Source organism: Python bivittatus, unplaced genomic scaffold (assembly GCF_059951505.1).
Source record: "Python bivittatus isolate LINGU-HERP-01145 unplaced genomic scaffold, Pbiv_v1 ctg000980_np1212, whole genome shotgun sequence".
Lineage (NCBI taxonomy): Eukaryota > Metazoa > Chordata > Lepidosauria > Squamata > Pythonidae > Python > Python bivittatus.
Window position 1 is genome coordinate 66612655 of NW_028277125.1, and position 21746 is coordinate 66634400.

The following is a 21746-nucleotide window of genomic DNA, read 5'->3' on the forward strand; positions in this document are numbered from 1 at the left end:
AAATCATGTGGGTCCTCATTGATTTTGCTTGTCAAAAGCCAGCTGGGAAGGTCGCAAATGTGGCAATCATCTGATCCTGGGACGCTGCAACCATTGTAAATATATGCCAGTTGCCAAGCACCCAAATTTTGATCATTTGACTGTGGGGACACTGAGACAGTCATAAGTACAAGGACTGATCATAAGTCACTGTTTCCAGCACTGTTGTAACTTCAGACAGCTGCTAAATAAATGATCGTAAGTCAAGGACTACCTGTAGTCAAAAAATAGGCCACAGGCTGGCACTTGGTAGAGCAGCCATGAAGGTCTTGGAAAAGATATTCAGATACCGTAATGTGTCTATACCTACAAATAGGTATACTGCAAGCAATGTACATTCCCTCTGACACTCTATGGAAGCAAAAGTTGGACTTTGAAGAAGCAGGACAGGAAGAGTATTGATGCTTTTGAATGTTGTGTTGGAGAAGACTCTTTTTAAAAAAAAAATATTTAAAGAAGACTTTACAAAGTTTTAAAAAACTACAGAAACATAAAAGAAGAAGTAGAAAAAGAAAGAAATTGTAAAAGGGTAAAAGAAAAAGTGAAGGATAACAAAAAAGCAAGGATATCTAAAGAAGCAACTTCCGATCTTCTTTGCAGTAATTACAAACATAGCAATTATTATCTTCACCCTCCCATATTGCATATCATGGTTCCCTTCTTCCCATAGACAAATCTTTTTAATCAATAAATCCCCAAATCACCAGTTCATTTTTATCCATTTTCAGCAAAAACTCCATAAAGGGTTTCCAGTCTTTTGTAAAAATAGTTGGAGAAGACTCTTGAGAATACAGTGGACAGCCAAGAAAACAAACCAGTGGATCATTGAACAAATCAACCCAGGTCACTTGGGGCATAAATGACCAGGCTCAAATTGTCTTACTTCAGACACGTTATGCAAAGTCCTCCTCTCTAGAGAAGGCTCTAAGGCTGGGAAATGTGGAAGGAAAGAGAAGAAGAGCAAGATGGATAGACTCAGCTACAATAGAGATGAGTACACTGTTGGAAGACCTGTAAAACCAGGTTAGGGACAGATCATCATGGAAAAAATCTATCTATACAGTTATTAAAAGTCAGCACTGACTTGATAGCATATAATCAGTCAATCAGTCAGTTAATTTTTACAGTAATCTTGATTTTCTATACATGGATATTTATCATAATTACAGGAAATATGTGAAAAGTAACCTCAAATCTCTTAAAGCACTATAATACAATCTGTTTAAGGTTCTCTGCATTTCTTTTTCTTTAAGTCAGAAAAGGACCTGATTTAATGGAGAAGGTAATAAAAATTTAAAAATAAAATTGCAAAAGTGTACTTATAATGATCATGTTGAACTTTGTTGGGGGTTGTTTTGTTTTAGTTTTTTAAGCTCTGCTTCATTTTTTTCCCCAGGTTATGCTACAGTTAGAAAAGAAACTCTTTGACTATTTTAATCAAGATGTTTTTAGAGATAACAATGGCACTGCGGTGAGTTTCCAGCTGTAAAATTACATTTTATAGATATAGCCCTGCTTCTGGAGACCTGGTGCTCCAAGAAATGTGATTGGAAAATGCTCATATCCTGTTTTCCTTAGCATGACAACCTTTTATTTAATGAGGACTTCTTTTATCAGTGTAGTTTAATTTTTACATTTCTATCCTTCCCTTTACAAAATATGCCATCAAGGCAGTGCACTTCACAGTACATTAAAATGCTATTAAAAGGCAAGTTAAACCATTTTAAACTGATTATATAACTATGTTCACAGATTTTTTTTCCACAGTCTCGCTGTTATCTTCAGCTGTCTTAAGTTCTAAAGACCTTGATTTCAGTGGTAAAGGTACATAATAAATAGATAGTAGTAGTAATAGTATGAATTGTAGATGACTCAGGATTTTTTGGCCCAGGCAAAAAGTGCTAAATACATAAGCCTTCTGTATACTGTTTTTCCTGAGGCTTGACAAAAGATTTCTGGTTTTAATGTCAGAACTGCCCTGAACAACCTTGATAAAGGATCCTTATTGTTTTTACTAGACTTCTTGTTTCTACTAGACTTGAGCCTACAAACTTATTCCAACATCTCACTTGCAGACCATCAGGCTCCCTGACTCACTTGACTTCGAAAAAAAATAAACTGGGTTCTCTTAGTTAAGAAATGAATCAGTAGCTTGCAAGCTGGTAAGTGGAAAGCAAAGTTCCAGCCTCCAGCATCATTTGCACTTCCCACCTGGGTTCCAAAGGCATTCGTAAAAAATAAAAATAGTGGATAGATCCAGCCAATAAAAATATGTCCTCTTGCCCAGAAAAAGTAAAGCTGAGTATAGTAAACTGAGGAGGAGAGTTAGAGAATGTGGTAAGTAGCAACCTTACCACTTTGATTTCTGATAGGTTGGCATTTTGAGACTTAATTCATCCATCATTTTGCAAGAGTGCCCACATCATGCGCTAAAAATTCAAAATGTACTTGATTTGCCAGCCCAGTGGTCATGGACCAAACTACCTGCAAAAGCACCTGATTCCCTTTTTTGTTAAACATCCACATCAGCACGCATTTCATTCTTGGGTATTGAGTATAAAAATGGGTCCTTTGGTAAACAAGGATCTTTGACCTGAGGATTGTCCTGCATGCTATAAGGATGCATATAAAAAGATCACCTAAACAATCAGCCACTCAAATTAACTGTTCAGTACTGTTTCTTTTTTCTCCTTAGGTGATTGCCTATGAGGAATTATGTATGCATCTTCCCCAAGCTAGTACATGTAGAAGTTTTAGATAATAACTCCCATAATCCATAGTCAGTCCAGATGCTATTAGTCAACCTTTATACCAGATTATTGTAATATAAATTCCCATTAGGGACACGGACATAGATATTGTTCTATAGGTAGTCCTCACTTAATGACCACAATTGGGACTAGCAACTCCGATGCTAAGCAACACTGTCATTAAACAACACATCATGTTAAACAAGCATCACATGACCGCAACTTGCGATTTTACTACTGGCTTCTCCATTGACTCTGTTTGTTGGAAGCCAGCTGTGAAGCATGCAAATGGCGATCACATGACCATGGGACACTGTGATGGTCATAAATGCCTGCAGGTTGCAAAGTGCCCGAGTCTTGATCACTTGACCATGGGGATGCTACAACGATTGCTAAGTGCAAGAACTGGTCATAAAGTTACTTTTTCAGCATCATCGTAACTTCATTGCTAAACAAGGAAGTCATTGAATGAGAACTATCTGTGTAATATTTTAAATCGTAGTTTCAAGCACACTGTTGAAATTATGAGCCATTTTACCCACCATGAGATATTAGGTTTATATTGAATATTCATCCGTTAGAAGTTGTTGAACTTGTAACTGAAAAGAATATACATTTCACAGTTGCATTGTTTTCTGCTTGATCCTTTGCTTCACAAATCTTTTATCATTTAATAAATCTCTAACCCTCATTTGAAATTGTATTAGTATGGTGTGAAAAGAATATTGTGGGTATAGGTATAATTGTTACAGTTAACTGTTGGACAAACTTCTAGGTGCAGTTGTTGGATCAACTATTATTTTAGTAACTCTTTGGATAGAATATAATTTTAACAACAATTAGCTTCAGTATTTTCCACCAACCAAAGACACCCTATATCTGCTCACAGCTTGATAACATGTTCAACAGAATGTTTAAATTAAATAAGTGTAAGTAGAATCATATCCAGATTTTTATGAAAAAAGTATTATTATTAGAAATCACAAGAAAAGAACAGTTACACCTTCATACAGATTTCCACATTTGCAAATTTATTTCAAAGGGCATGGGACATTCTTTTCTCCCACAACCTCTGGTGCTAAACTTTAACAATTCATATTATAAGCCACAAACCTCCACAATATTGATGTTTAAAGCAGCACTTCTAACTACTAAAGATAACAGCTTTGAGCTTGATAAAAAAAAAGTTATAGCTTTAAAAATCATATTAATTTTAATGAATCAATTCCTTGAAGCTGCTGCCACTGGGAAAAAAAAAATCTTGCTGCTTTAATGAAAAGTGAGTGAGTGAGGTCTGAAGCACTTTTTCCAAATCATTTCTAAATCTGAAAAGTTGTATGAAAAATACCCACTACACAGAATGTTTCTTAGAATTTAATGTATTGCTAGGGCTGTTCATATATTACAATGTTTATATCAGTGTATGGGGAAAGGTCACATGTTACTGCAGCAGCATAGAGTTCTCTTTGTCACTTCTAATGTCTTCATAAAGGGTGTAAATAACCATCCCATAGTATGTCTGTTTTATATATACACACAGTAAATATATACCAAATCTTGCTTTTTTCTAACATGGATTGTCTGGGGACTGTTTATCCATTTAGTGTGGAAAATGATTGTGGATCACATGTAGGAGCTCCATGCAGGGCTTAATTGGTCCCCGGGTTCAACTTGCATTTTTAGAAAAAGAACTGAGAGCAGGTGAAAAGTTTCCTTCTGCCCTTCAGTAATTTCGGAGTTTCCTCATGCTTCAATAATCCGAGGAAAAATTTCCAAATTGGAGGGTGGTGCTTTCTGGATCTTGCCGTCTGTCTTTCTAAAAATTGAATGCTAGCTACATAATGTTGCTCTTCATCTCTGCCAGGAAACTGATTCTCAATGTTTCACTGAAATCGCTGAAATAGAAGTTGAGCTGACATGGTATTTTGCTACCATTTTACTTAATAGAAGGGCAGATTTTTTTCCCTCATGATGAAAAGAACTACATCAGCAAAGAGACACAGATAGGGGAAAGGTGCTGGCTGTACTGTTTTCTTCCTCTTTCATCAGCTACTGAGTACTGGTCAGTTTGTACAGAAAGTCTGTGCATGGTGAGGACAAGAACAGTTCACAGGAAGGCAAGAAGGATGTTTCTGAGAGGTGGAGTGGTTAAACTTGTAGCTGATGTACCCTTAATGAATAATTTGGTACCTTGAGAAACAATGATTCCAAACCTCACCCATTTCATGGCTTGTAGAATCATTTCAGGACAATATATGACAACTTGCACCATCCCACCTGGAAGTTTGACTGTAAGTTCAGTTTTTCTTTTAAAGTGTTGCAACAGTTTGGCTTTTTTTTTTTTTTTTAGATTTTTATCCCTTTTTTTTTTTCATATACAGCTCAAGGCAGCAAACATACCAATACTCCTTCCTCCTCCTATTTTCCCCACAACAACCCTGTGAGGTGAGTTGGGCCAAGAGAGAATGACTGGTCCAAAGTCACCAAGCTGGCTTTAGCGATGCCCAATTCATTTGACATACTGGAGCAACCATTGAGAGATGACAGCAGTAGAGAGATGGAACATTATTGTCACTACACAAATGTGCCCTTCGCTAAAGCTGTTAACCAAAGGGTTAACCAAAGTTCTACCTATCGGGAACTAATAGTTGAAAATAAGAAATCTGCTGACATCAACTTCCTATTAATGGGGGAGGACATGTAAAATGTAGTTCCTTGTTCACTGTTAGTAGTATTAGGGATTCATAACTCAGGTTTGTAGTGTCTCCTAAATAATATAAAAAGTAGTTGATATTCACCTATTGCTTATATAGATAATTCTTGCTGCATGAAGTAAATGGAAAATTCATGAGCATTATGTAAAACTATGGTTTAGTACATAATTCTTAATATCCTAACTCACTAGAATTATGATCATCCATAAATAAACAAGAAAAATCAACATTTTCCTTTTGATGTAGCATATACATGATTTTATTTTTAAAACATCTTGAATTATAGTTGTGCAATATTTCAATTCCTTTTTTTAAAATTAAAGATTATCATTTCTGCTTGTAGCAGTTCTTGGCATGCCAGGAGCATTTTAAGCATTAAGTTAATTTTCCATGCATGCTTCTTCATATGTTTTCCTGCAAAGACTCATATACAGATGGGCCACTTTAGAACATTATATTTCAAAATCTGTAGCCATTTCATTCACACACCAGGAAGCAGGAAATCTTCCAGATCAAGAATGGAAGAGAAAGATAAACGATATAATGAGCCATTGGAGATAATCTAATCTTCATGGTCTAGTTAAACACACAGCACCATGATCACTAAAAACAAACTACCTATCTAAAAGGATAAATGTCCCTGGCCAAATTCAACCCAAAAAATCCATCGCATCCTTCATCACCTACCAGGCTTGTACCAGGCTGACAGAAATTTAATTCAAGCTGGCTCCTGAAAATAATTATTGTATTTTAAGAGTAGTAATCATTGGTCGGGACATGATTGAATGTGTCCATGCCTATTGACTTTTTCTATGATTTATAGCTTTGTTTAGTCGATATTCCCATCGAAATTGTATAATTAATTATAAGTGGGGCTGTCAGGTCTGCAGGATGGAGTGCTCTGATGAGTATTTGGGAAGATTAAATTTTCCTTAGCTATACCAATGCAAGGCTTGGGAATTTTCACAGCAGTATGGTTGTTGGGTAGAGATGTTTTCTTATGTGTATAGCAGCGCTTTAGCTCAAAATCCATTGATTTTCTTCAGAGCCACCCTTTTTTATCAGTGTGGTTTCTCTTTGGCAACAGCAGAATTTGTGCAGATGTGATAACATCTGACAAATATTTATTATCAACAGGCTACTTTGTCATTGTCCATATACTGTTACCTCTTCTTCTTTTTTATATCTTAATTCAGAGAAAAAGAGATAGAAATTGCAAGCAAGCTTTTGAAAAATCTAAAACATGCAAATGATTGATTCAGTAGAAATACTGTACAATTTCTTTATAGCTGCATTTTCCTAAGGGCTTATCCCCCCCCCTTTTTTTTTGGTCTCACTGTAGTATGTGCCATGTAGTCACTCCAACCCCAGTGACACTCCATCTTTTTCAAAAGCCTCTTTGTCATGAAGCCAAGAGCCTCAGTTCTAACTACACATATATGAAAGTCGATTTTAAGTAAATGCATTTAGGGACTTTCAAGCTAGCAATGGCTAAGACGTTTAAAATATGATCTTAGGAACTAATAAAAGTTCACCATGAAGATTAGTAATAAATTGATGAAGCTTAATCTAAAAATAATACTGCTGATATACGAAAGTTTATAAGTACTCTTTTTACAAAATTAAAGCTTTGAAAGCCATGAAACATTTTATACTGCAGGTGGGAACCTTATTTAGTAGAGAGCAGGAGATAGAGTGCATTTACACTTCACATTTCAGAGTCAATTAAAACAGATTTTACTTCACCCAAAAGTGGAAGGAGGCCTATGTTTTATACTTCCCCAAAATATTTCACATAGGCATGATCAGTTTTATCCCATGCATAGATTACCCAATGATCTGATTCATACCACCTTTTTATTTATCACTTGTTAATGGACAAAATTAGAATTTTATTGACTTGGAGGCATTTTGGTTGAGTTCATATTGGAATATTTCCTGTGCTTTGGGTGTATAAGGTCCATTTCACACATAGAACTTGCCTGCTGTTAGAATTTTTGAGTGATGAAACAGCTTGTGGGTGATAGTATTCAAATCTACACCTTTGTTGCATTTAACATTTTAAAAAGGCTGGGTCTGAGGCAGAAGCCATGTAGGGACAATGATATGTGGAAAGAGGGGATTTAAAATTCTGCACCCAATTTGATTCCAACCTAAATTTATACCATCTGCAACAGCAAATAACTTTTATAAAATTATTTTACTATTTTTGCAACAGACAGAAGTAAATCATACTGGTAGCTTTGGAGGTAGTATTCTTCTTGAATTTTGTATATATTACATTTCCATTTTTAAAAACATTACTTGTTCCTATTTAAAATCAATAATATAATTAAACTACCTTTATTGTATTGGTATGTATAAACTTTCCATACTTCATTCTATACATTGTGAACAATATGTAATAGTAGTATTAAACTCGGTACTATCCCATTTTACTATAATATATTTTAATCTATTATGGATTTCGTGTATTAGATATTTGTTTTGCTTTTGCTGATGTTTCTCCTCCTGGTTGATATGGTTGCAAGACTAATCAATAAAGCTGATTGATTGATTGATTGATTGATTGATATAAACTTTCCATATTTCGTTCTATACATTGTGAACAATATGTGGAATACTGTACATGGTCAGCTTGTTGATCAATTGAGACGGTGATTCTGTTGGTGACCATCTATTTTATTCAAATTGTTTTTGAGGCCTCTATTTTATCTTTCTGTCTTCTAGTTCAGGTCATTGGATTCCTTTTCTGTGCTAGATTGTGGTTTCTGGATTTTTTTGTTAAAAATCTGATGAATAAATCACAGTAGAAGATGAGAGGGACATAAAAAATGAGGCACACTAAGCATATGGTTGGATTACTGTAAAGCCAGAGAATTATCTGTGTGAAAAGTTCAGATGAAAGTAGAGGGACAGGTAGCATAGAAAAGGATTTTAATGATACAAGAAGAACTGAATTATCTATCTTGTTTGAAAACATCCATAAATCCTGATGGCTAGTATCAGTAGATAAATCTGATCCCAGTTTTGTAGAATTGCTTTGTTAGTTGAATAATGTGTGGAAACAGAAGACTTAAATTTAGGATAATATTTTATTTGTGTCATTCCTGTTTTACCATAGGATTGAAGCAGTTACAAATAAAGAAGTGAGAATAATAGTGCTGGCATTTTTTACAGATTCAAAAGCTTGTTTTGCATCTGTTTTAGGGAAGATATATTTCCCTTAGTGTATGCCTTGGTAACATTTTGATTCCATTCATGGAAATTTTTCTAGGTTTCCTTTTTTATGGTTTCATTTTTGGTATTAATCTTTATTTTAAATTATCAAAGTGTTTGCTTTAATGATAAACAAAGCAATCTAATTTTAAAATGATATCAGTATCCTTCAAAATAAAGCTGGAGAGCAAATGAGATAGGGGATAAGATGAAGATTTCTAATCAACCAAAAATCTTTTTTGAAGCTTTGATAAGTGTGTGTGTGAATGGGTGCATATGAAGGTTAAAGAACTGGCATCACTGAAAACATATTAATCAACAGACAAAATATAACACGATGCATTCTTCCCAATGGCCTTAGCTCTGACCCTTTTAAAGATAATGGGAATACTGTCCACTAAGAACTAGATTAGGACAATCAAATGCATTTCATCAGGGTTTGACTTGAACCCTGATCCCAAAGGTGAAAAAGCAGAGGTTTATCCACTAAGCATCCAGCCTTCATCCAAATAAAATATTGAAATTGATGTACAAGGAGTAAATTAGGATAAATATTAAAAGAAAACTGATAGTTTAGCATCATAGTTGACTAATTTTGGGGGATTGGGGGCAGAATCCAAAAACAAATAAAAAACTTGAGAGTGACTTATACAGTATATTAGTCTCCTGAACTCACAATTGTTCTGTAAGTACAATGTCACATCTTAAGAACTACACTTTTAAATTTCTTTTACAGAAATTATCTTTTTCTTTTATTTGGCAAATCCAGGAAAGGATACTTAGATGAAATCCTAGATGTGAGCAATTTAGATCTTTCCAGAAGTGCTGGCCTTCAGTGTCAATTAATGCAAGCTATGGCAAAAGGATTGTGAGAATTATAGTCTTAGACTTCTGACAGACACCAGATTCCCTGCACCTCTCTTGCATTATATAAACTCCTATAACGCAATAGCATTAGTAAGGGCAACAGAGCTTTAATAGTGGCAACACAGAAGTGAAATAAAAAACTGAATTATTTTAATTAAATAAATACCTTGAGTAGTCAAGCACCAAGACTTTAGGTTCAAATCCCATGGAGAGTGGGTGGATGGAGGAAAACAGGTCCACCCTGATAAGAAAAAAGACATAACCCAGTAGTAAGTTCATTCTACGTGTAAAAAGTTTCAAGTTTAATTCCAGCATTTCCCTAATGATCTGGAAACAATCTTTGTATGAAATGCCAGCCAGTTAGAAAAATAATTGAACTTGATGGAAAAACGGGTGATTGCAGTATCTTTTCCAGTTGTGCATTTTAAAACCAGTAGAAAAAGTGAATAAGAAACAGTCAAACTTTAAAATATTCCTTATTCAACTAAGTATGGAAATTTCCAAGTTGAGCATTTTATTATTGTAAATGCATGGAGGAGAAGATGGAAATAACATCTGAATAGCCTGGTTGTTCTTCACTTATAATAGAAAGCATAGTCATTTTTCTATTTTATACTCAATCTGAGAGGTTCAACATCATCATCATCAAGTTGATACCAGTGCTGCAACATTGGTCACTGAATATTTTCCCTGTTGCTTTGTATGCACAAATGTATCAGCCAATATCTGTGAATTATGCAAGTTCCATTATTGTAATTATCTGCGAATACTTTTTGTAAGATCTCTTGAATATTTTGAAAGGTTTAAACCTTAATTTCCCAACCACAGCTGTGAATTCTCTGGTGGTTGCTGCAGATAGATTTGATAAATGCTGCTAATATCACCTCGTGATCTAACAGTGCTCTGACTTTGGTCTGTAGGTCTTGATGAATAATTGCTGTTGTTCTACTCCAATGACTGAATTAAGTTGTCCTGTTGTACAGGGTTCATACTTTCATGATTTTAGCCAAGGCAGCTTATACCAGTATCCCAGTGGACATTTCCCCCCCCCCCTTTTTCAGGATGCCTGTTCTGCTTTGAGCCTAAGCAAGTAATATTTTGCACATCTTAATTTTTTACACTGTATTTATTGTTCAAGCATTTGAAATATCACAAATTGTTAATTTAAAATACAGATGTAATCATGTTATATCTTTATATTGTACAGAAATGCTCTACTTAAACTAATTCTTTGTCCTTGGTTTTAAATAATAAAAAGCATAAGGGAGACATAACTTATTGGTGTAACAAGTGATGGAGAAGAAAAGAGCTAATCTACCTGCATACCAGCAAGAGACTTAATTATTTAACCCAGTTATTCTTAATATTTATTGTGCCTATGAATCTGGAGTGCCTTTTCATTATGGGCTGCCATATATTCTTACCATTAAATAAGAATATACTTATTTTCAACCCCACATTGGGCTTATTTCCAAAGTGATTAATTTTTAATATCTCAATCCTTAGTTGATTGGATAGATAAATGCAATGTAGATTCTACTGCAATATTTGATCATGCTCCTAACACTATCAATTATTATAAGAAAAGAATTCACTTTTTATAAAACAAATGAAATGTGATGTTGAAGAATCTTTAATAAACAATTTGTGAACTTATTACTTATTTGGGATGCTTTCAAGAATGCTTGTATTATTGCATGTTTCATGGAAAAGAATAAAAATTCTAAACAAGAAAATTTGGAAAATAAAGTTAAGGAAGTATATGTTCACTAAATTGGAATTAATTCCCTTTATATGTTGGGTACAAATATTCACTGAATCACGTAAAAGAAAAATCATAGAAACACATGCTTGAAAGGGACCTTCTAGTTCAACCTCCTACCAAGGACAGGAATCCATATCCTATCCTAGACAAATGGCTGTCCAACCATTACTTTAAAACCTCAGAGATGGAGTACACATGGCTACAGGAGACAGACTGTTTCACTGTCTATCATCCATATCTTCTTTCCTGTGGCATACTAGAAAACTACTATCATGTCTGCCTTGGTCTTCTTTTCTTTAGACTAAACATGCCCAGTTCCTTTAAATATTCTTCATGAGATTTAGCCGCTAAGCCTCTTACCATCTTTGTCATTCTTCTCTGCACTCTTTTTGAATGTCATTCTTGTATTGTGGCAGCCAGAAGTGGATACAGTATTCTAGTTGAACTCTGATCAATGCAGCATGGAGTAGAATAAACACTTATTGTGATCTTGACACTAAATTGGGAATGAAGGAGTATTAGGTTATTGGCCTCTCATCTGAAACAGCAACAAGAAAACTTATCATTTTTGCTATTAAGGATGCTCAAGATAAAATATAGAATAATTCTATAAACTAATAAATCAGCATTTGTTTTCATTTATATTCTTGACTTTAAAATATTAAGTCAAAGATAATTAAGAAAGGCATTAGTCACTTTTAAAATAATATAGCTCTTCCAAAGATCATGCATGACTACAGGTGAAACTCGAAAAATTAGAATATTGTGCAAATGTTCATTTATGTCAGTATGGCAACTCAAAAGGTGAAACCAATATATGAGATAGACGCATTACATGCAAAGCGAGATATGTCAAGCCTTACTTTGGTATAATTGTGATGATTATGACATACAGCTTATGAAAACCCCAAATTCACAATCTCAGAAAATTAGAATATTACATGACATCAATAACACAAGGATTGGAAATAGAACAATATCGGACCTCTGCAAAGTATAAGTATGCATATGTACTCAGTACTTGGTTTGGGCCCCTTTTGCAGCAATGACTGCCCCAATGTGGCGTGGCATGGATGCTATCAGCCTGTGGCACTGCTGAGGTGTTATGGAAGACCAGGATGCTTCAATAGCGGCCTTCAGCTCCGCTGCATTGTTCGGTCTCATGTCCCTCATCTTTCTCTTGGCAATGCCCCATAGATTCTCTATGGGGTTCAGGTCAGGCGAGTTTGCTGGCCAATCAAGCACAGTAATCCCATGGTCGTTGAACCAGGCTTTGGTATTTTTGGCAGTGTGGGCAGGTGCCAAGTCCTGCTGGAAAATGAAGTCAGCATCCCCATAAAGCTTGTCTGCGGAAGGAAGCATGAACTGCTCCAAAACCTCCTGGTAGACGGCTGCGTTGACCCTGGACTTAATGAAGCACAGTGGATCAACACCCCCAGATGACATGGCTCCCCAAATCAACACAGACTGTGGAAACTTCACACTGGACTTCATCGTGCATTGTGTGCCTCTCCATTCTTCCTCCAGACTCTGGGTCCTTGGTTCCCAAATGAGATGCAAAAGTTGCTCTCATCAGAAAAGAGGACTTTGGACCACTGGGCAACAGACCAGTTCTTTTTTTCTGTAGCCCAGGTAAGATGCTTCTGACATTGTTTGTTGTTCAGGAGCGGCTTGACAAGAGGAATATGACATTTGAAGCCCATGTCCAGGATCCGTCTGTGTGTGGTGGCTCTTGATGCACTAACTCCAGCCTCAGTCCACTCCTTGTGAAAGTCCCCAACACTTTTGAATGGCCTTTTCCTGACCATCCTCTCCAGGCTGCGGTCATCCCTGCTGCTTGTGCACCTTTTTCTACCACACTTTTCCCTTCCACATAACCTTCTATTGATGTGCTTTGATACAGCACTTTGGGAACATCTAACATCTTTTGGAATTACCTTTTGGGGCTTTCCCTCCTTATGGAGGGTGTCAATGATGGTTTTCTGCACAACTGTCAGGTCAGCAGTCTTTCCCATGCTTGTGATTCCTACTGAACCAGCCTGAGAGACCATTTAAAGGCTCAGGAACCCTTTGCAGGTGTTATGGATTCATTAGCTGATTAGAGTGGGACACTTTGAGCCTAGAATATTGAACCTTTTCACACTATTCTAATTTTCTGAGATTGTGAATTTGGGGTTTTCATAAGCTGTACGCCATAATCATCACAATTATACCAAAGTAAGGCTTGACATATCTCGCTTTGCATGTAATGCATCTATCTCATATATTGGTTTCACCTTTTGAGTTGCCATACTGACATAAATGAACATTTGAACGATATTCTAATTTTTCGAGTTTCACCTGTATGTTTTTTCTCTACCTGTACATTTGTCTGTACAGGAAATAATATATCTATGAAAATAAAAATAACTCCTGGTCCTTTTTTGCTCTTATACTGTTGGAGGCTTACAGTTATGCTTTTTTGAATAAAGTTTTTCTAACCTCATTTAATGAGGCTTAAGTAACTCTGATCTTGAAAGCTAGTAGAGATTCTGCTGAATGTGGAGGCTATAGCCCAATTTCCTTGATAAATATTGATGCCAAAATTTTGACAGTGATCCTAGCATTTAGATTAAAGACACTATTACCATCAATTCTCTATCCAGAGCAGTCTAAGTTCATTAAAGGGAGGCAAACGTCAGATTATCTTAGTTTACTCATTGGTATTTTAGATATATCTTTAGGAAAAACTGGAATGAGCAGTGGTGGTTTTATTCATTTTATTTTATTTTATTTATTTTATTTTTATTTATTTATTTATTTTCAAATTTGTATGCCGCCCATCTCCCCCAATGAGTGACTCTGGGCGGCTCACAATAATAAAAAAGAAAAAACACAGAACTCTCCAGACATAGACATAATCTATAAATAGTTAAAAACATATATAAAAATGGCCTAAAACCTCCTATAATTTGGCCCTAAAAAACCTGTAAGATGCTGGGGGGGGGGACAACCCCTCATCCCACCAGCCATCTCCATAGGTGCGGGCCCCCCTCTGGCCCCCAAGCCTTCTGGCAGAGCCAGGATTTGATCTCTTTCCTGAAGGCCATGAGGGAGGGGGCACACCGCTCCTCAGGCGGCAAGATGTTCCATAGGGCAGGCGCTACAGCAGAAAAGGCTCTCTGCCTAGACCCCACCAATCGAAATTCCTTCACGGGTGGGGTCTGCAACCTGCCCCTTCTGCTGGACCGAGTGGGGCGGGCTGAGATGACCGGGGCGAGGCGGTTCCTCAGATAACCTGGTCCCATGCCATGAAGGGCTTTAAAGGTGATGACCAACACCTTGAATTGTACCTGGAAACAAACTGGCAACCAATGCAGCTCACGCAACAGAGGTGTTATACATGCTCTCCTAGGGGCATTAAGAACTGTCCGCACCGCTGCATTCTGTACCAGCTGTAGCTTCCAGATACTCTTCAAGGGTAGCCCCATGTAGAGCACATTACAGTAGTCCAACCTGGAGGTCACCAGGGCATGAGTGACCGTGTGGAGGCCCTCCTGATCCAGGAAGGGGCGTAACTGCCGCACAACACGAAGTCATGCAAAGGCCCTCCTAGCCACGACTACCACCTGCTCTTTGAGCAGGAGTCGTGAGTCCAGGAGAACCCCCAGATTACACACGGGGTCTGTCTGGGGTAGTGCAACCCCGTCAAGAACCAAAGATGACAAGCTCCTAGATCCTGAGGCTCCCCGTATCCACAGCCACTCTGTCTTACCAGGGTTCAGCTGAAGCCTGTTGTCCCCATCCAGGCCCCCACAGCCTCCAGGCACCGCGAGAGGGCAGTCACAGCGTCACTTAAGGCACCTGGGATGGAGATATATATTTGGGTATCATCCGCATACTGATGATACCTCACCCCATGGTGCCGGATAATCTCACCCAGCGGTTTCATGTAGATATTAAATAGGAGCGGTGAAAGTACTGACCCCTGTGGCACCCCACAAAGTAGGTGCCGGGGGCTAGACCTCTCGCTCCCTATCAACACCGATTGGGTTCGGCCTTGGAGAAAGGAGCTGAACCAGCGCAACATTGTGCCACCCAGCCCCAACTCCTGCAGCCGACCCAAAAGGATACCATGGTCGATGGTATCGAAAGCCACCGAGAGGTCAAGAAGAGCAAAGATGGATGCAGTACTGCCATCCCGCTCTCGCCAGAGATCATCTAAAAGTGCGACCAGTGCTGTTTCTGTCCCATAACCGGGCCTGAATCCTGACTGATAGGGGTCCAAATAATCCGTTTCCTCCAGTATCCTTAATAATAATAATTAATATAATAAATATATTAATAATAATATTATTAATATTAATATAATAATGGTAATTAATAACAGTTTATTTAATATGGATAATATCCAGTATCCATATTAAATATTCCATATTTAATATGGAAAAGGCCTTTGATATGGTGAAGTGGATATTTTTGGAACAAATTTTGCTCAAATAATGGATTTCCTTTTTTTTATTAATTGAATTAAAATGCATGCTTTAATATTTGGTCAGGGTTATGTACTGCAAATTGGATCATTTCCTTATCTGTCAACATGCCGTGGGAAAATTGTCAAATATGCCTTTTTTCTCCTCATATTTAATTTAATATTGAAAATATTGGTTCTCTCCTATCAAGCAGTCAAAAGCTATTTTGAGCATAAAAGCAGCTGGAGTTGAACTCAAATTATTATTAAATGCAAATTATCAGGTTCCAATAGAAGAGAATATATGTAACTCAGGGTTGAACTGTAGAGTCCTTGGGGTTCTCTGAGCTTGGTTGTTTTTTTGCAGACATTTCATTACCCAGCTAGGTAATATCTTCAGTGGTAGAATGGAGTGGGATTTGCTCTCTGTTTATATACAATAGCTTGCCCTTGTACAAAACTCCAAACCAACTGCTCAAGCTAAAGCCCAGAAGCAAAGAGGTACCTGAACCCAAATGGGTAGTCAACATGTCCAGCTGCCCACTATCCATTGCAAAACACAATATCCTCCAGAAAGGTCTCTATAACATGGATGATGCTAATCAGTTAGAATTCTGCGCAGCCTTAGAAGCAGCATTTAAAGCCACAGGACTTACCACAGAGACCCAAGAAAACAAGGCAGACAATCATACCACAAATCAGAGGAACACAGAATCAGAACCAACTCAAAGTAGAGGATAGAGCAGCCCTCAAAAACCTAAAGAAGGACAAAACCATCATCATCCCCCCAGCAGATAAAGGCCGAACCATAACCATGGTTATCATGTATAGATCACAATACATAAAAAAACCAAAGAATTACTGGAGGACAAAGAAACTTACATCCCAGTAAACACCAACCCGATACAGAAACTAGACAACCTAATCAAGAGAACCCTTAACAGACTAACCAAGAAAAGCTAAATCACAAAAGAACAGTGGCAGATGAAAAGCAGTGGACCCATCCTCCCATGCTTCTATGGATGCCCAAAAATACACAAGCCTGACATACCTCTTTGACCAATTGTATCGTTACCAGGAACCCCAAAATAGAACAGCGAAAGAATGACACCTTCATAATAAAAAAAGAACAACTAGAGAAGACACATGAAACAATCAACATCTTCAAAGAATAAAATTCACAAGGGAAGAAGAAAACAACACATTACCCTTCCTGAATATCCACATCAGCAGAGGAAATGATGGCAAATTAGAAACACAAGTCTGTTGACAAATAACCCACACTAACCAAGTGCTCCATTACCAAAGTAACAATCCAACCTCCCACAAGAGGAACTGTGTAAGAACATTATTCAGATGAGCACAAACATACTGCAGCAACCCAGAACAGCAGAAAAAGGAAACAGACCAGGTATACAACACCTTCCAACAAAATGGATACCCACACAACTTTATCAGAAAGTTCCTGACCACTCAACCCACTACAGCACAACCAACACTATCTATGAAAAGGATAACACTGCCATACATCAGAAACATCTCAGAAACAGCCAGCACACTATTACAACCATGTGGCATCACCTGGCACACAAACCAACTAAAGCCCCCCAAAACAACTTAAGTAAACTAAAGGACCCAGTAGCCCAAGAAGAAAAAGCAGGAGTCATCTACAACATACAGTGTAACAGCCGCTTTGTAGGACAGACAGAAGAATAGCAGAGTGCATCTCTGAACACCAATTAGCATTCAGAAGGCACAATGAAAACTCCTTAATCTCACAACACATGGACAGACTAAACCATAGTTTCAACTGGAAAACTGTCAGCATCTTAGACCAAGCAAAATCCAAAAACATGAGGGAATTCTTGGAAGCTTGATATTCAGACAAGTCGACCATCAACTGGCACATAGAGATAAACAACATTTACACACCATTCAAAAGAGACAATAAAAAGGACAACAAAAAGACCAGAACACCACCTTGCCAGCAATCAACATCCAACCAACATCACATCCTTAACACCAGGATTAACACCAGACAATCAAGCAGAAACAATACCCTAATCAAGGAACTACCAACTCAGACAATCAAGCAGTAAACAATAGCCTAACAAGGAACTACCAAAGAGAAAGCAACACCCCCACCAACACTAACAGGGCAAGATACTGTATATAAACAGAGCAAACCTCACTCCCTTCTAGCACTGAAGATGTTGCCTAACTGGGTAATGAAACATCTGCAAGAAAACAACCAAGCTCAGAGAACCCCAAGGACTCTACAATTATCAGGTTACTCAGTTAATTGAAGTAGGTCTCATATGCTTTGAATAGGCTATAATATAACTATGAAAACTTGTAACAGTTGAAGTTTTAATTAATGTCTGAATTCTTTTAAATGTCTTGAAATAATTCTCCCACAAAAAAATTCTTATTAGTCTGAAGTATTTCAGAATGTTTGTCTCGTATTAATATTGATACAAATAGATGGTTAAAACTTCCTCTGAGCTTATGGCAAAAGATAAGTGTGAAAATTAACATTATTTCACGATTGGTATTTTTATATTCAGAGGGATTCCTTGAAGATATTTTATGCGTATTTATGAGGTATTAAGAATTATTTTATGGAAAGGACAAGCCGCTTGATTTTTAAAACCTATGGGGCATGTGTGTATGTATGTATTTATTTATATATACAATTTATATGGCCACCAATCTCACAATGTGCCTCTGGCCATTGAACAAGAAATTAAAGAACAACACAATAAAAAAGAAATATCAGTCACAAAGACTCAATATATCACATGCCAGAGGTCTGAAAAAATTCCTTCCATTTTACAAACAATAAGAAAACAACAGCCAAATTAACCAACAGGGGTCGCCTAACCTCCCAGCACAAATGCTTGAGGGAACGACCAGGCCTTTAGCATGTTGCAGAAGGCCAAAGGGTTGGAGGAGGAATGCTGTTCCATAGGGCAGGTGCTGTTTATTTATTTTATTTATTAAATTTATTCCCGCCCATCTCCCCCTAATGGGGGACTCTGGGCGGCTTACAACTGATTAAAACAATAAATAAAATACAATCACATAAAATCTAAAGCTATGTAAAACAATTACTAAAAAAGTCCAGGAGGCCGATGGTTCAGAGCAGTAAATGCCAGGGCTCTAAGGGACTAGCCAACCCCACACCTGATGTCTTCCCTCCCCACCCAGGCCAGATGGCAGAGATAGGACAGAGAAAGCATGACTCCTGGATCCTATGAGATGACATTGCTTAATGTAAGGGACGCACAGCATGCCCACCCTATGCTTTGGTGGGGACAGTGAAAACAGACAGTCAGGCAAATAACCTGGCCCTGAGCCATGTATGGTTTTATAGGTGATAATCAGCATCTTGAATTGCCCCTGGAAGCTCATTGGAAGCTAGTGCATCTCGCTGAGCAGTGGTGTTATATGAGTATATTGTGAAATGCATCTAACTCCCTATGTTATTGCACTCGGGACAAGTTGCAGGTTCCAAATGCTCTTCAAGGGCACTCCCATGTAGAGTATATTACAGTAATCCAAGTGAGAAGTATCTAAGGCATAAGTTAATGTGAATAGAAATTCCTGATCCAGAAACAGGTTCAATTGGTACACAAGATGAACTTGTGCAAAGACCCTCCTAACCACAGGTGCTGGCTGCTCTTCAAGCAAGAGCTGTGAGTTCAAGAAGATTCCCAAATTGTGCACTAACTCTGGGGAAGTGAAACCCCATTCAGAACTAAAGATGGAAAGTGATACAATGAATACTGATACAAGAGGCCTCAGAATCCACACCCACTCAGTCTGGCCTGTGTTGAGCTGAATTCTGTTCTTCCTCATCCAGATTCTCACAGCCTCCAGACACTGGAAAAGAACTCTGATAGTATCACCTGGGCAGAGATAATGAATTGGGTATACCTCATCCAGCAGCTTCCTGTAGATAATAAATAGGAGCAGTGTTATGTTATCATATAATGCTAGGAATTTTAACTGTCTTGACTTTCAGCTTGATTACTGAGTATACAGTTTGACTTCTGTTTCTCTACTGAATCCAAGTGATCACATCCGAACAGGTACAATTAAGAAGTTATTATGTAACTCCCCTGAAATCATGGGAAGGACTTGGTTCCTTATTTAGTCAAATTTCCAGTGTCAAGACTGCAAAGCATATGTGAAAGTTGCCCCTTATTTATACTGTTATTTATGTTTTGGGATAATCCCAGTATGAAAATTGTAGGTATTTTTTATTAATGTGCTAATAGGGATGCTAATAGTTTAGATCAGCTTATCACCAATCAAGTTTTAATAATTTGAGTTTTTTAAGAGGAATTTTGATTGTCTAAAACTGCAGAATGACAATATAGTCAATTAAAACATGTTTTGATTTCACAGTTTGGTCCAGATTATTAGCAACATCTACATCTGATCAATTACCATCAGCACTGCAGTGTGTTTTGAACAATTAGAAAACTACAATATTTTTATAGATGTGCATACTGCTACAGTAGGCATTAGTTATTTGCAAGCATTTAGAAATAAAGAGTTGAATACCCCATGATTAAGGGTCTTAAATGATATTAAGATATTTCTCATGAATTTAAGTCTTTCTTAGGATTCTGTTAGAACTGAGGCAAGTTATAATTGTTGTAAATAAAATCTTAAAATGAGATTATTTAAATAAAATATTTGGGGGAATTTTTTGGACATCATAGAAAATGTTTATAAAGGGCTTGCTGTCTAGCTGGTTAAGCTGGAAATGTAAAATGATGGAAGGGACATGCATGATATAGGCTTGTCTCACAATTGTCGCATTTTAGGTAATATCCATAAGCTTGTTAATACAGTTCTGGAAAGCATAATATGATTTTTAAAAGTGGATGTAATTTCAAATTATATACCAAAAGTTCAGAATTCACGTTTCTGTGAAGAACAATGAATTGATCAAACATGGGGCATCGCAAAACCTATTGTTCTTTTCAGGTGGAATGACAATGTTACTCCAGATTTACTACCTTGGATTAATTATATGTGTTCACTCTGTTTATGACCTGGCTCTCTCTCAGCGTAATGGAAAGACTTACTCAATGTGGTCAAAGTTTAATACTCTGTTTAAAAACAAAGCTGCTTTTTTAACAAAAAGCTAAATTATAATATGTTTTTGTCCTTTTCTTCTTGTTTTGTATCTTGTTGGGTATATCAAGAGAAACATAAAAGGAAGTAGAATGTAGTAGGAATGGGGTACTTAAGAAGTGTATATGGTAAAACAAAAAGAGATGGAATCGAGGATGTAACTTCTGTTGAATCATCCCTTTCCATTTACTGGCTAAAAGAAATCAATGGTGAGGCAGGACATCTTTTAATTCTTTCTCAACAACACTTACTTGTGTGTGTGTGTGTGTGTGTGTGTGTGTGTATTATTTCCTTATGTTTGTTTACAACAAACTATGTGGCCTAATCACTAGATTCTAGAAGAGATTTACCTAGAATAGATTTACCAATAAAATTGTAATTTCTTGATTCCTTTTTAAACAAAAACTGGAATTGCTTTAAAATATCTATTGCACTTACTATTTTTAGACTTTCCATTTGATTACAAACTGCATAGTTTTGTTAACCGATCAAAACTTTCACATTAAACTGCCATTAGAACTCTTGCCTGATCCAGTAATTGCTTAATTTTTAATTTGCTAGTTACTCCAGAACTTCATTGACATAGCTATTCAAATATCCTCTATGAAAGAAAGTATCCATGCATCATTTCTCCCTTGTAGATAGCTCTCCTCCATATAGAGTTAAAGCTACAAAATTAAAAGACCACACAGGGATTACATGGAAACAGCATCTCCAGAGAAAATCTTTTAGACCTGAAGCATTTTTTAGACCCAAAACCATGTCATAGCATCTATTGAATTGAACTTCAA

At 37.0% G+C, this 21746-nt stretch overlaps 1 protein-coding gene across 2 annotated transcripts in view; it reads left to right on the plus strand.

The window, feature by feature from the left end:
* Window positions 1-21746, plus strand: part of INPP5A (inositol polyphosphate-5-phosphatase A) — a 323622-nt gene that overhangs the window by 261397 nt on the left and 40479 nt on the right. For both annotated transcript variants that reach the window (XM_088132558.1, XM_088132559.1), the window contains exon 11: window positions 1436-1510. In XM_088132558.1, the coding sequence (XP_087988684.1) occupies window positions 1436-1510 (75 nt within the window). The remainder of the gene's footprint in view (window positions 1-1435; window positions 1511-21746) is intronic.